The 12870-nt window shown below is 33.1% G+C and overlaps 1 protein-coding gene across 1 annotated transcript; it reads left to right on the plus strand.

Annotated features, from left to right (window-relative positions):
• The first annotated feature begins 18 nt into the window (after positions 1–18).
• On the plus strand, positions 19–11254 carry LOC128238221 (24-hydroxycholesterol 7-alpha-hydroxylase-like). The gene is made up of 11 exons (XM_052953897.1): positions 19–296; positions 912–1047; positions 2111–2260; positions 4565–4659; positions 5208–5372; positions 6191–6283; positions 6706–6802; positions 8092–8219; positions 9257–9441; positions 9963–10050; positions 10483–11254. The coding sequence occupies exons 1-11, from the start codon at positions 48–50 to the stop codon at positions 10555–10557; spliced, it is 1461 nt and encodes a 486-aa protein (XP_052809857.1). The 5' UTR covers positions 19–47; the 3' UTR covers positions 10558–11254.
• Positions 11255–12870: the final 1616 nt, after the last annotated feature.

The raw sequence follows: 12870 nt of genomic DNA on the forward strand, positions 1-12870 counted from the left end.
GTAAATCCGGTGAAATTTTGACAGGTGCTAATCTCGAACTGCGCGAGATGATAGCGTTATTTAACCAAAGTGACTTATGGCGGGAAATTTGTACTTTCTGTTTAATTTTGAAAGATAATTATATTAAACAATTAACAGTTTGTCTAGTTTTGTGTACGATTTTCTGTATTTATTTAAGGAGAGTGAAACTTAAATTAAACTCTCCACCATGTTGTCGTGGCTGGATTCCTTTTCTTGGATGTGCTCTGGATTTTGGAAAGAGTCCACTCACGTTTATTGGACAGAAAAAGGATGAGGTTTGTTTTTCTCTTTTTTGTCATTTTTCTAAAAAAGATTTATTTAAGCTCATTTAAATATTTTGCCGCTTCATGGCTCCAAACACCAAGAGACATGCAGGGGGTCCAATTAGTCCATATATACAGCCGCTTCAGAGTTTCTCTGACGATTTTTGTTTTGGCGACTCTTAAATGAATACACAAATGTTAAAAAAGCTCCCTAAATACGCATTATTGTGGCTAGGGTCCAATCAAAAATTGAGTCCTAACTTCAGTTATCTTAATGCTGTTTAATCGTCATAAATGTCATGTCAAAACATTGATTTATTTATTTTTCAATACTGGCTAAACTGAAATCACTGAAATACAGTACAGTATTTCAATATAATGAAACTATGACACTATGATAATTTTGACTAAAATTAGGACTTATATCTTTATTGAAATGGCCTCCAAAAGAATAAAAAAGTTCTACTTCTGATTTATTTCTTTAAGCTAATTTAAGTCCTTACTTTAAACTTAAAATAAAAATTTAGCATAAGATATTTCAGAATATCATTTTTTTATGAGAAATCTCTAATATCTGATTTAAAAAAATAAAATTACCTTCTAGAGCAATTCATCTTTGTTTTGCAGCATGGCCCTTTATTTTCGGTGTACGTGGCTGGTCAGACCCTCCATATCCTCACAGACCAAACCATGTATCAAGTTTTCTTTGAGTCACCATGCCTTGACTTTGAGCTCACTGTCTTTGACGCTATTACAAAAGCAGGTAAGCTATGATCTTTTGTCATTTTCGGCATTTAAAGTCATTGGAACTACTTAGTAACAAAAACTGGTGGCTTTGGTAGCTTGTAAAATTAATATTTTACATCCTCAAATCTTCCAATCTTGGAGAAGATTTTTTATTGTGAGACTTTATGAAAGATATTAATTTCCATTACTTTAAATAGAAGATTTACAAGTATTCATCAAATTAAAATCCTTGAACTATATAATAATCAATGCATTGTACAAAAACTTCCAGAAAAATATATATAATAATGAAGAACTTAAGACCAGTCCCCAATGTCACAATCTCAATCTCAACTCACTTTACTACAGAACCACATAGCATGATTCAATTGTTGATATATAATAATGTTTAACTAATTTTTAAAGTGCTGTTTCTAATAGACTATGTGGATACAAATACATGATCAATATTTGATAGAAACAAATCTGAGAGCAAAATTTGTACTTGAGTCCATTTTTTTATTTTTGAGTTAGTACTCAAGTACATTAATTTTATACTTAAGAAATATTTTTTCCAGAATATTAAGGATAATGTTTATCAACATATTATTCACAAGGGAATGTGGTTTAAAAGAGTAAAACATTAGCAATTTTAAATTATGTCATGCTGTAATGTGGACAAATAAGTTGAAATTGAGATTTTGCTTAAGTTTATTTGTGATTTTAGGGCCAGGGGCCGTATTCAATAAGCAACTTAGATTAAACTTAAATTTAAGATTAGAAACTAAGTGTTTTGATTGGCCTGTATATTTAGCTGACCAATAGGCTGAATGGAATCACTGAGGCATGTCTAAGGATAAGGATAAGTTAAATATTGAATACTGGCCCTGGCCTTTTTAAGGCATTCTGGGAATATGAGCAAATTTGACATATTTATCTGATACCTCAATGCTCATAAATCTATTAATTTGGATAAAACGATCGGGAACACAAAATCTGACCTGTGGAATAGATACTTACTGTAAAAGACTGGATAACTTATGAAAATGTTGCATAATTGTTTAAGGTGTTATCGTTCTTTCATGTATTATATTTTCTAGGACTGATTAATAAGGACAAATTTATCGAGCGTCACTCGAAACTCTACCATGCCGTGAAGGGTACGCTTTCCCCACTGAGACTTGACGATGTGACAGGGGCTATTTGTGGCAAGTTTCGGAAACAGTTTGACGTCTTTATCCCGAAAGAGGGTACGTATAGCAAGACCCACACAGCACTTCATTTTTGTTTTCAGTGAGGCCTAAAAAAGTACATTTGGTTCGAGTAACCCGATCCTACCAACGAAATAGGCGCTGACCGGCCCTTCCATTTTTTAAGCAGTTGGTAAAAAGTGTGTGTATGGTTTAGTTATGAATAGTGTTTAAACAAATATTTTCAAATTAAAATTTGTAATAAAAATTCTTTGGGGCTTTTTCAAGGCCAGTTGTAAAAATCAATACAATGATCATTGATATTAAATATTATAAATCAGTGCTTAATAATGAACTCCCGATGCAGATAAGGTTATTTATCATTCACAAATATAGACTGTGTTTGAAATGAATGAAGTAATTACTATATAAAAATATTTTGTCTGCCAGATAATGTACAAATATAGACTCTTTGAAATGAAAGAAGTAATTACCATATAAAGGTATTTGGCACCTAATCTTGTAAAAATATTTTTTTAATTTTTGCCAAAGTTTGGCACTGTTCCTATCGTAAATTTTGTCATAACTGCGATCAAAGTTAAACCAAATATGGGACTTTGTATAAATCAGGTCGAGTTAGAAGCTGTAATTGTATGTATACTGAAATTAGATAACCCATTCCTTGAATGGAATTCATGTTCTATATATCTCAATGGGCAAAATTGAAAATTATGTAAATCACTTAAGTGGGGGTGGAGGGGGGATGGTGTGACAAAGTTCAAAACTTGAATTACTTTGTAGACATGGTATAATGACTATATATAGAATGTAGTGTTTTTTCTGTGTAGTCAGCGATATTCCATACAGAAAGGTCAATGAACTTTAACATTGCTGATTCATATACCTGCTATAACTAAGTTTTAAAGGTAGGTACATGTACATGCACAAAGCCAGAAATACTGTAAATTGTTTTATGTTTGTGGGGTCTTTTTTGGCATTGTTTAATTGGCATTGTTTTATTTTGGCTGAGCTCACAATGTACAATTCTCGCATCAGTTATTAAAAAAACGGTTACATTAATGATGATTTCTAGTTTTTAATTTGCTTCGTCGTTCTGCTTGATTTGCAAGAAATTGTGAGAAATTGAATCCTTGCCGAATTGACTCAATGTACAGTACATTAAATTCGATTCAGTTCCTAATGATGATATGTTGGTTGCTCAAATAAAATGGCTCAACTAAAAAAAACAACCTCAAAAACATATTGATAATTATATTGGTCCAGTGGCTTTCAATAATTAATAAAAACTGTTTACTTTTTATGATAAAACTTGGTAAAAGTAAGAACATAATGGGCCGATTGTTAAGAACTTTGTTAAAGTTTACAACCTGATTAACGACATCATTGTTAACTTTCAAAGGTGAACTGTTTGATGATATGCCAATTTATTGAAATAAAACAAATACACCTAAAATAGTTGTCTCAAATCTTGTTAGGAACACTGGAGATCACAATTGCATTCATTTATCCTCCAGAGCAGTTAAGATTATAAAGTTAGCAACGATGATGTTAACAATGTTGTTTACTTATACAAAGTTCTGAACAATCAACCCATTATGTAATAAAATCTTAATTATTAAGAATGGAAAATTGTGGTATTGGTGAGCCCTTCTTAGTTATTTAGAACAGAACAGAACAGAAGTATAAGATTTCACTAGCTGTCTTCAGTGATTTTTTTTGGTGCAATTTACTGCCTTCTAAAGGCTGTTATCGCTTGCGAAAAACTGTCCATTTTTCCCAAAATTGTATAATTGTTTCCCAATTTGATAAAGCAGATAACGTTTTGAATAAAAAAGCAATGAATTTCTTGAAATATAAACAAAATCTTGACATGTTTTACTCTTTCACAGCATAATGTATGCATAAAACAGTTAAAACATCTATATTTTCCATTATAATAGCTATTTTAGCCTGATTTTGTATTTTTCCGAAAGTCAACTTTTTTTCCCAGTTTGCAAGGCACAGGTGGTAAAAATAATTCAAAAAAACATCACTGGTCTTATCTAGTAGATAGATGATGCAAAATAAAATCTTAACAATCAAGAATAGGCAGAGTGAGCATAGCCCTTCTTGATCTGAAGGAACATCTTAATGATAAAGAAGGGCTGACTTAGAAATTACAACCTCATTGGCCTATCTGCAATTTGACTGGCTGAAAATGTAGGTTGTATTCTAAACATGTTTTCAGCAGGGAGGACCAAATGATGACATTGTGTCTGTTTAAGTTGTTAGGCGATCTCATTGGCTGGAAATGTAGGTTATAACCTAATACATGAAAGTAATTTAAATGTCCTTTTGTTTCAGAGAGGTTCGAGCTGTACGGGATGGTGAAGCGCTGTATGTACGCACCCATCGCAGAAACGCTGTATGGAGATTGTGGATTCTCTTTCGATGACAAGGTGGGTTACGATTCTAACTCAAACTCAAAACACAGATTATTCCCTCGTACCATTATACATGGCAAATGAGGTATATACAGTATATTATTTTACATCAATCATCAAAATTTGTCATTTGGATGAACAAGCCAAAAGTCATATATACTTTTGCTTGGCATTACATTTTTGAACAAGCCCTTCTGTATAAAACCCAGAATTTGAGCAAGCCAGTGCAGGGCTTGCGGGATTGTTCTACGGGATTGTTCTAATTTCGACCATGGATACATGTCTGGAGTTATGATTTTTTTTTATAAATAAATGATTTCTATTTTACATAGTGATATCCAGTTGGGGAGTGAATAATTACGAATAATTATTAAGTGAAACAATTTTCAATGAGTATTTTTTAGAAGTTTAACTTATTATATTTGAAATTCCTGTTTGTTTGCATAATTCCCTGTTGTACCGGTAAATGCTCTGATGGTCTTAATCCCCTTCGTGACAGTTGAGAGACCTGCCATTCTGCAGTATGTAAAAATAGTAAGTTTTGAATGTTTTCCCTTTTTCAGCAAAACTATCTCCAGTTTATTGAGCAGTTTGAATGCTTCGACGAGAACTTCGAGCTTGGTGTACAACTGCCATCTATCTTTAGCCGGAAATGGACGCAAGCAAGAAACGGCCTTCTGAAGAGAATGAGTGAAAAGTTTTTCAAAAGCACACACAAGGATAACATGGTAATGAGGATTTAATGTGAGGTATCTTTTTAAAAGAACAAGGACTAGTTGATGTTGTTGCTGAGTAGATTTTGTTTTCAAAGAAAAAAGTCAAAGAATTGTCAAAGCCATGGTGTTGTCTGTGGCGGCATCATTGTTGTTATGATGTTGTTTATTTATATTTGTTGTATTAATATTATTAGCAAAAGCTTTGATCTATTAAAGATATTGTCTTAAAAACTTAAAAAAAAGATTTCGCTTCCGACTAAAGTTTTGTTTTTCTTCGACTAAAAATGCAGCCCCTTTCATAATCACAAAAAGTATACTTTTATTCACAAAAATTGGACCAAAAATCTTAATATATATTACTTTCTCTTTTCTGAACTCTCAACAAGTTAGCTCAGTTAGCAATGTTCAAATGCAGTCCTCATCTCTTAAAAAAAACATTCAGTTTAAGGATCTTAAATTTGGCTTTGCTTTGTTTTGTTTGATATATTCTTTCGGTAAATTTTTGCCATGTTGCTGTTTTCACAATTACCCATTCACAAAAATATGGAGGAAAAAAAATAGTTCCATTACGGGCTAGACATTTATCGTCATTATTTAAGATGCAAGCAAGATTACATGAATCAACTAAGATCTTTATTGTTTAGATTTTATCAAGCATTGGTACCAGTACTCTCAAATCTGTTTCTTGAGGAAAAAACCAGAGGCCAAGAGAATGTACCCCTTCTCGGGCCTCAACTTGTGACCTCTTAGATGAGAGGCCATCTGCTCAACCAGTAGACCACTCTCAGCCTTAATTACATTAAATTAAACAAGAACATTGTAACTTTCAGACCCTGTTGGATGAACTTAACAGCGTAACAGGAGAGGATGCCCCAAACTATGCTGTGCTTGTGATGTTGGCCGCGTTAAGCAATGCTGTTCCGGTAATATACTCGTAATAATCAATACAACATTAGATTGTGGTTTTATTATAAATGTGTAATATGCTAAGCTGTTGTTTTTTGCACATACTTAGGGTGCTAGTGATGTTAGACACCCTTAGCAATGCTATTTTGATTCTGGTAATATATGTTTGATATGATCGATACTTTTTAGGTTGTAGTTTATCTTATGTTGGGTTTTTTTGTACACTTATTTAAGGTGCTCATTATGTTGGCTACACTAAGCAATGCTCTTGTACTTAATCATACTTTATGTATGGTTAAGTTGGATAAGGTATATAAATCAGAGCCTGAGAAAAAATATATCCCCCACATGCTGCTTCATATTTTCTTTCTGAGATTTATGTGTACAGACATTCTAAAGTAGATTTTTATCTGATCGTTTAATTGTTTTATTTCAACAGATTGTGTTCTGGGCCATAGCTAGAATATTAACTGATGAACGAGTGAAACAGAAACTTTACCAGGAGTTAAATGAACTTCGATCAGAAAAGCCAAATAGTAAGTTATTCTAATAGTAAGTAATGAGAACAAAACGTCCCTTCACCCTCTAGTGTTCCAATTAATCTTTCTTTCTTTACCCGAATCCCTGTGTATGCCCCTACATGTAAATGCTGTGTACGAAAAAGCCTTTGTCACTTGTTGAAATATATTGGTCAAAGGGAAGTTATCAGTTATTTCCTTGATAAAGTATTGGTCAAAGGGAGGTAAATCCAAAATTGTAGTTTTATTTATTCTTGTAAAATAATGGGGAGTAATATATGTGTATTGATTCTTCTTTATAAAAACTTTATAGACTTTAATGAAAGTTTGTTTTCAGGATAAATTTTTCAACAAGATATAAGGTTACGTTTTTGATTGACAAATTTAATTTATGGTGCTATTCTATGATAAAAAATGAGAAAACCACAAACTTTTAATTTTTACCATATTAGGCATTCCTTAATATTAAAGTGACATCTTTCAGAGAGTTGTTAGTTTCAGTGGGTTTATTTCTGATGTGATTAGTTAACATTGAACTGGAGGAGAAGAGCACACACCGATAAAAACATGCCCACTCCAAGGAGAAAATAATGAGATATGGGTATTTTTGTGTCTCCTATGAAGCATGTCTGAAACCAATGATTTTTTTGGTGCAATTTACTGCCTTCTAATGCAAAAAACTGTCCTTTTTCCCCAAAATTTTATATTTTGTTCCTAATTTGATTAATGTGCATCATGTTAATGAATAAAGAAGCACTGACTTTCTTGAAATATAAACAAAATCTTTACAATACTTACTCTTTTACAGTATAATGTATGCATAAAAAAGTTAAATCATGTATATTAGCTATTTTAGCCTGATTTTGTATTTTTCCCAAAGATGACATTTGTTCCCAATTTGCAAGGCACAAGCAGTAAAAATAATTCCAAAAAAATTCACTGGAAACATATCTGTCCTGGTCATCTGCGTTACACTTAAGTTTCTTATCAATGACTTTTAATCACTTTTTGACAAGTCTTCAAACTTGGAATGCACATTGGTTATGGTCAATAGATGACCCCAATCAGTTTCAAGGTCAAAGATAGAGGCCAAGGTCATGATGACCATAACTAGAATAATTATGCAGCACATCAGAATGGCGAAACTTTAATTTATTAAATTAACTTGTCAACGCTTATTAAAATTCGTTTTGAGAAAACCTTAGTTAACTCTGTCTGATGTGATTTTGTTTGAGATGTCATTTTTATAAAACATTAAAGTAAAAATATGAAAATCAACAAGTATTTTGTTTCTCTCATTTCATCAGATGACTTTGACTTGAGTTTCGAGGACCTTAAGCAGCTCCCATATCTCCGTTGCTGCGTACAGGAAGCACTGAGACTGCAGTCAGAGGGAATTGTGGGTCGTAAAATTGTCAAGGATATAAACCTCCTGGTAGGTGTGAGATAATTTCTTGTGGAATGAATAACATCTGTGAATAAGGATTGTTAGGCTAGATTTTTGCATTGTTCAAGCTAAAATAAATCAGTAATTGAAATAAGGTTTTGGCTGGGAGAATCTGGTGTTAAGTAATAGTTACTTACACCCACAACAGGAGTTATGGAAAATATTCATGAGTGCTTCACTACCCGAATCCCTGTGTATGCAATATTATCCTATTTTGTAAAGTTTCTGTGTATCAGTTATACCTCCCTTTTGAATCCCATGGACTTTAACATAATATAAAGCCCCTGAATGCTGTAAACCAAAAATGGGGTAAGGTTTAGGGATGTGGTTCATGCACCAATTTTCTACATTGTTGTCAAGGATAACCTTTCAATAGCTCAGGGTTCTCAATAAGTTTTGGTTGAACCATCTCAAATAGTAACGTAAATGACCAGCATTTACTTATTCTACTGAAAATTCATTTAGTTTTCCAAATTTGAACCGGCCCTATTGCCATTTGAACTGTCCATTTTGGCTGTTTGCTGGTTCTTATTGAGGACACTGAACTACATTGCGGTAGAAGTGAATAGCGTTTCGATTTTTCCACTAGCTAGTTAAGCTCTGTATTATATTATGTAGGGACGAAAACAAAGGAATCAGCTTCAAACATGCTACAATATTGGCTTGATATTTCTTTTGTAAAATACAATTTAGGGCTATTCCAGTAAAACATATATAACCCACAGGGGGAAGGCAATTATTTAAATAGTATAAGGTGGGGTGTCTTTGTTGCTAATTTGGACCCCAAAAGGTAAATTCACTTCTGTAGGGGTGGGTGGGGGTATTTTAAAAGTCACCCTCCCCCCGAGGGTTATATGTTTAAATGGAATAGGCCTAAGGAGTTTGTTGTTACTAATTCTGAAATACTTTCAAGATATTCACATGCAACTTGCTTCATACGGTGCCTTTGTTCAGTTATATATGCGTAAGCTTACAATTTTTTTTTTAAGTTATTGTCAATATAATATGTTAATTATATTTTCCAGGGTTATGACCTTCAGAAGGGTGATCTACTGGTGCTATGTCCATATTGGGCTCACAGAAATGAGCAATTTTTCCCTGACCCTGAAGCCTTCAAGCCCGAAAGGTGGGAGGGTGTGAGTTTCGCCCGCATGTCCTACAGGCAGGGGTTCATTGCCTTCGGAGGGGGCAGGTCACAGTGCCCTGGCAGGTAATTTAACAAAAACGTGTTTCTTGTTACCTTATAGACAATTTTTTAGGCCAAACAGTCATTTTTCATTGCCGTTTTTTGACAAATTTTGCATGGTTATTGGTCGTTTTTACTCTTATCTGTTTGTGAGTTTTATAATATACATTGTTCACTCGTTTTTAAAGTATAATTATCTTTTTATATGCAAATATAAGATCTATCTTTTAAGATAAAGGGCAATCAATTTTCAGGAAAAGTAAGTGATTTGGACAGAAAGAAATCCTAATCATCAGATCTTTAAAATGGGCATGGCGGTGCGCAAACCCTCGAATCTTCTTTTCCTAAATGTTGTTGTTCATGTATTGTATAATAAGAAAATTTAAATAAAAGTTAACGGAGTTTTCCTTATTTAAATAACCACAAACAAAAGCTAAATAAACAATTAGATGCAACCACCTCCTAAATCATAAAAACAATATATTAAAGTTATTACATACATTTTTGTAACTGATATAATACTGTACTTTTATGCTCTTTTTCAGGTATTTTGCCCACAGTGTGATGCAAAAGTTTGTGGCCTCATTTTTATTGCAGTTTCACTGTACACCTCACACCCCTGTACCAGCTGCTGTAAGTTTTCCCTGATGTCACGCATTTTAACAATCTCATTAAAATTATCTTATAATGTGTGTTCATTTTTTTATTATGCTCTGACTGTTTGCAATTCTCTCCAGCATTGATTTGTGAAGCCCTAGCATCAAGTGTTATGAAGCAATTATTTTAGAATCTCATTTTAATAATATCTGTGTTTTTTTAAAAGAGCTTTGATAACATTAAATCATATTAAATGCTGGCTTATAATCTTGACGAAGTCAAATATAAACAGTGTATGTTTGCGCAGGCTTAGTTTACAAAAATGGCCTGATTTGAACTAGAACTTTTCTTTGTTATATTAATTGTTCTTTCATTTGACAGGATCTAATCCTAAGTGTTTTTAATCAACTATTTCATTGTAATTGTATGATACATCTTTATCTACTTATTTTTTTTTGTCCATTTCAGAGTATGATGCATTTAGTTGGGGTCCAGCATCCAACCAGCGATTTCATCGTGTCATGTTCGAAGAGGAATTTATGAAATTATGAAAAATGATATTTGATGGACACTGACTTCAAGATCAAGCTATGATTGCCTTATTTAAGATTCAGGAAAGTCAATTGTAACAACTTGGCCATCTCCTACAAGCTTTAGGATAGCTCTTCTAAATAGGCCTCAAGATATACAGCCAAACCTTGTTGGCTCGATCTCCAAGGGACCAGCGAAAATACCAGGAGCCTCAAGAATTTTTACCATCAGAAGAATGAAATTGTTCCTTTGCATCCAGTTCTAGCCAGCGAGGACCTCAATTCCAAGCGAGTTCGAACCAATGGTGTTCAACTGTAAGGTGATGAGGCCCCTGGTGATTAACTCAGTTATCATTATGCTATTAATAAAGTAGACCCATGTAAACAGTGTACTGAAATGAATGATGATTCAAATTAAAAGAAATGCAGCTTGATGATTTTCCCTCAAACATAAAAATGTCCCTTCATGGTTAAAAACACATACTTCACATTTTCAATTTACCATTATGGACTATTTTTGAAGAGCCGTATTTTTTCAAAGATCATAACTGTTGGTAATGGCGGAGGGGTTCCAATTGCTGGAAAATATGTTCTATATAATGTTATAAGCATAGGTGGCAGTATCAACATGAAATTGTGCATTACTGGTCGATACTGCCCCCTATGGTACAAAGTACATATAGAATCAATAAAGCAGGTTTTAAAGGGGTTCAAGATGTTTTAAGTCAGTGCTCCAGCCAGGATTTGAAAAAGGCAGGGTGCTAGGTTAAAAAGGGCACTTTCAATGAGCCTTGATCGGGCACTTGCAAGGGCCAATGTTGAATTCTTATTGTGTATTTGTTGTAATTACTTTCAATCCTAATTGTTGGTTATGAATACCTTACCTGTTTTCTTTAATTTAGTGTCAAAACTATTAATATTTATTATTTTCATACTTATTTCTGAAAATTGACTCTGTCAAACAAAAGGGCACAGCAGGGTGTAGTAAAGGGCAGCAGGGTGCTTGAAAAGGGCAGCGGGGTGCCCCACCCTGCTATTTAGGCCTAGCTGGAGCACTGTAAGTGATATGTAAGTGGTGAAATTTTACCTGTGTGTCTAAACGGACTTCAGAGATGTATTATGCAGCAATTCAATACATTTGTGATATGTTTATATTATTAGGCGATAAAGATGTATTAAAGGGGCAGTACTCCGTATGATAAAATAGCGAAAAAAAAGAAAATTGTCGAAAACTGACACAAACTTAAGTAAGCCATCGTAGCTCAGCGGATAAAACGCTGGACTGCAATTTTGACGACATGGGTTCGAACCCGGTCTCCGACACAATTTTTTTTACATTTTGGTTCTTTTTTTTACAATTATGATATCAAAGCGTAACACATTCTATTAGATAATTGTCCTGAAACTTTTTTGTGCCAATCTGGTGTACAGTCCCTTTAAGTGTTTTAGATGAAATAACACTTGTGTCTAATTGGACTTCAGAGATGTATTATGCAGCAAAAAGATCACATTTGTGAATTATTAAAATCATTTGTGATATGTTTACATCATTAAGTTTGTACTTTATATTTTTATTTGTATGTAGTTATTTTCTTGATAGCTTATTTATATTGAGGCCACACAAAATTAATATTTTGTTCGTTGGATTTTCCGCACCTTGTTTCAAGAAAAAAAAAAAGAAAAAAAAAAGTAATTTTAATTTTTAAGCGCCTCTCCCATTTTTTCAACGAAACATTTGGGAAAAATCAGTCTGATAACATGGACACACTTCAGAACAAAACACTTTATCTTATGAAGCATTAGTCTGATTGTTTAAGGCTTTGTTAAAGTTAACATGATTAACAACATCATTGTTAATTTTTAACATGAATTATTTGATGATGTGCTCAAATGTTTAAAAAATAATAAATAATAACTATTATTTTGCCTTTTTTTGGCAAAAATCTTTCAAGCAAAAAACGTATTGCTGTGGCCTAGTAGTTTATGATTTTAGCGCTTTTTTCTTGCTGGTACTGGTGCTTTGGTGTGTTGTGTGACATTATTTATAGACTTTATGTTGGTACATGTCCTAGTTATCGCATTGAGATCTATATAATTATATATATATTTATATATACATGTAATTTTATGATTATATTTTAATACAGTGTTTAAATAAAGGTATTTTTTTTTTTTTACTCTCCTGAGCTTTTTCCAGTGCCCACTGTCAGTTGTTCATCAACAATATTCAAAGACATGAATTCCATGCAGAACTCTGGTTCCCATGGCAACCGAAAGGGAAAAAAACACTTTAAAAATCTTTTTGACAAAAACCATGAGCTTAGAT

Source organism: Mya arenaria, chromosome 6 (assembly GCF_026914265.1).
Source record: "Mya arenaria isolate MELC-2E11 chromosome 6, ASM2691426v1".
Taxonomy (NCBI): Eukaryota; Metazoa; Mollusca; class Bivalvia; order Myida; family Myidae; genus Mya; species Mya arenaria.

Coding starts and splice junctions, on each gene's coding strand:
- LOC128238221 (XM_052953897.1), top strand. CDS start 48: ATGATAGCGTTATTTAACCAAAGTGACTTATGGCGGGAAATTTGTACT. Junction 6,803..8,091: donor TCGATCAGAAAAGCCAAATA/GTAAGTTATTCT, acceptor TCATTTCATCAG/ATGACTTTGACTTGAGTTTC. Junction 8,220..9,256: donor TCAAGGATATAAACCTCCTG/GTAGGTGTGAGA, acceptor TATATTTTCCAG/GGTTATGACCTTCAGAAGGG.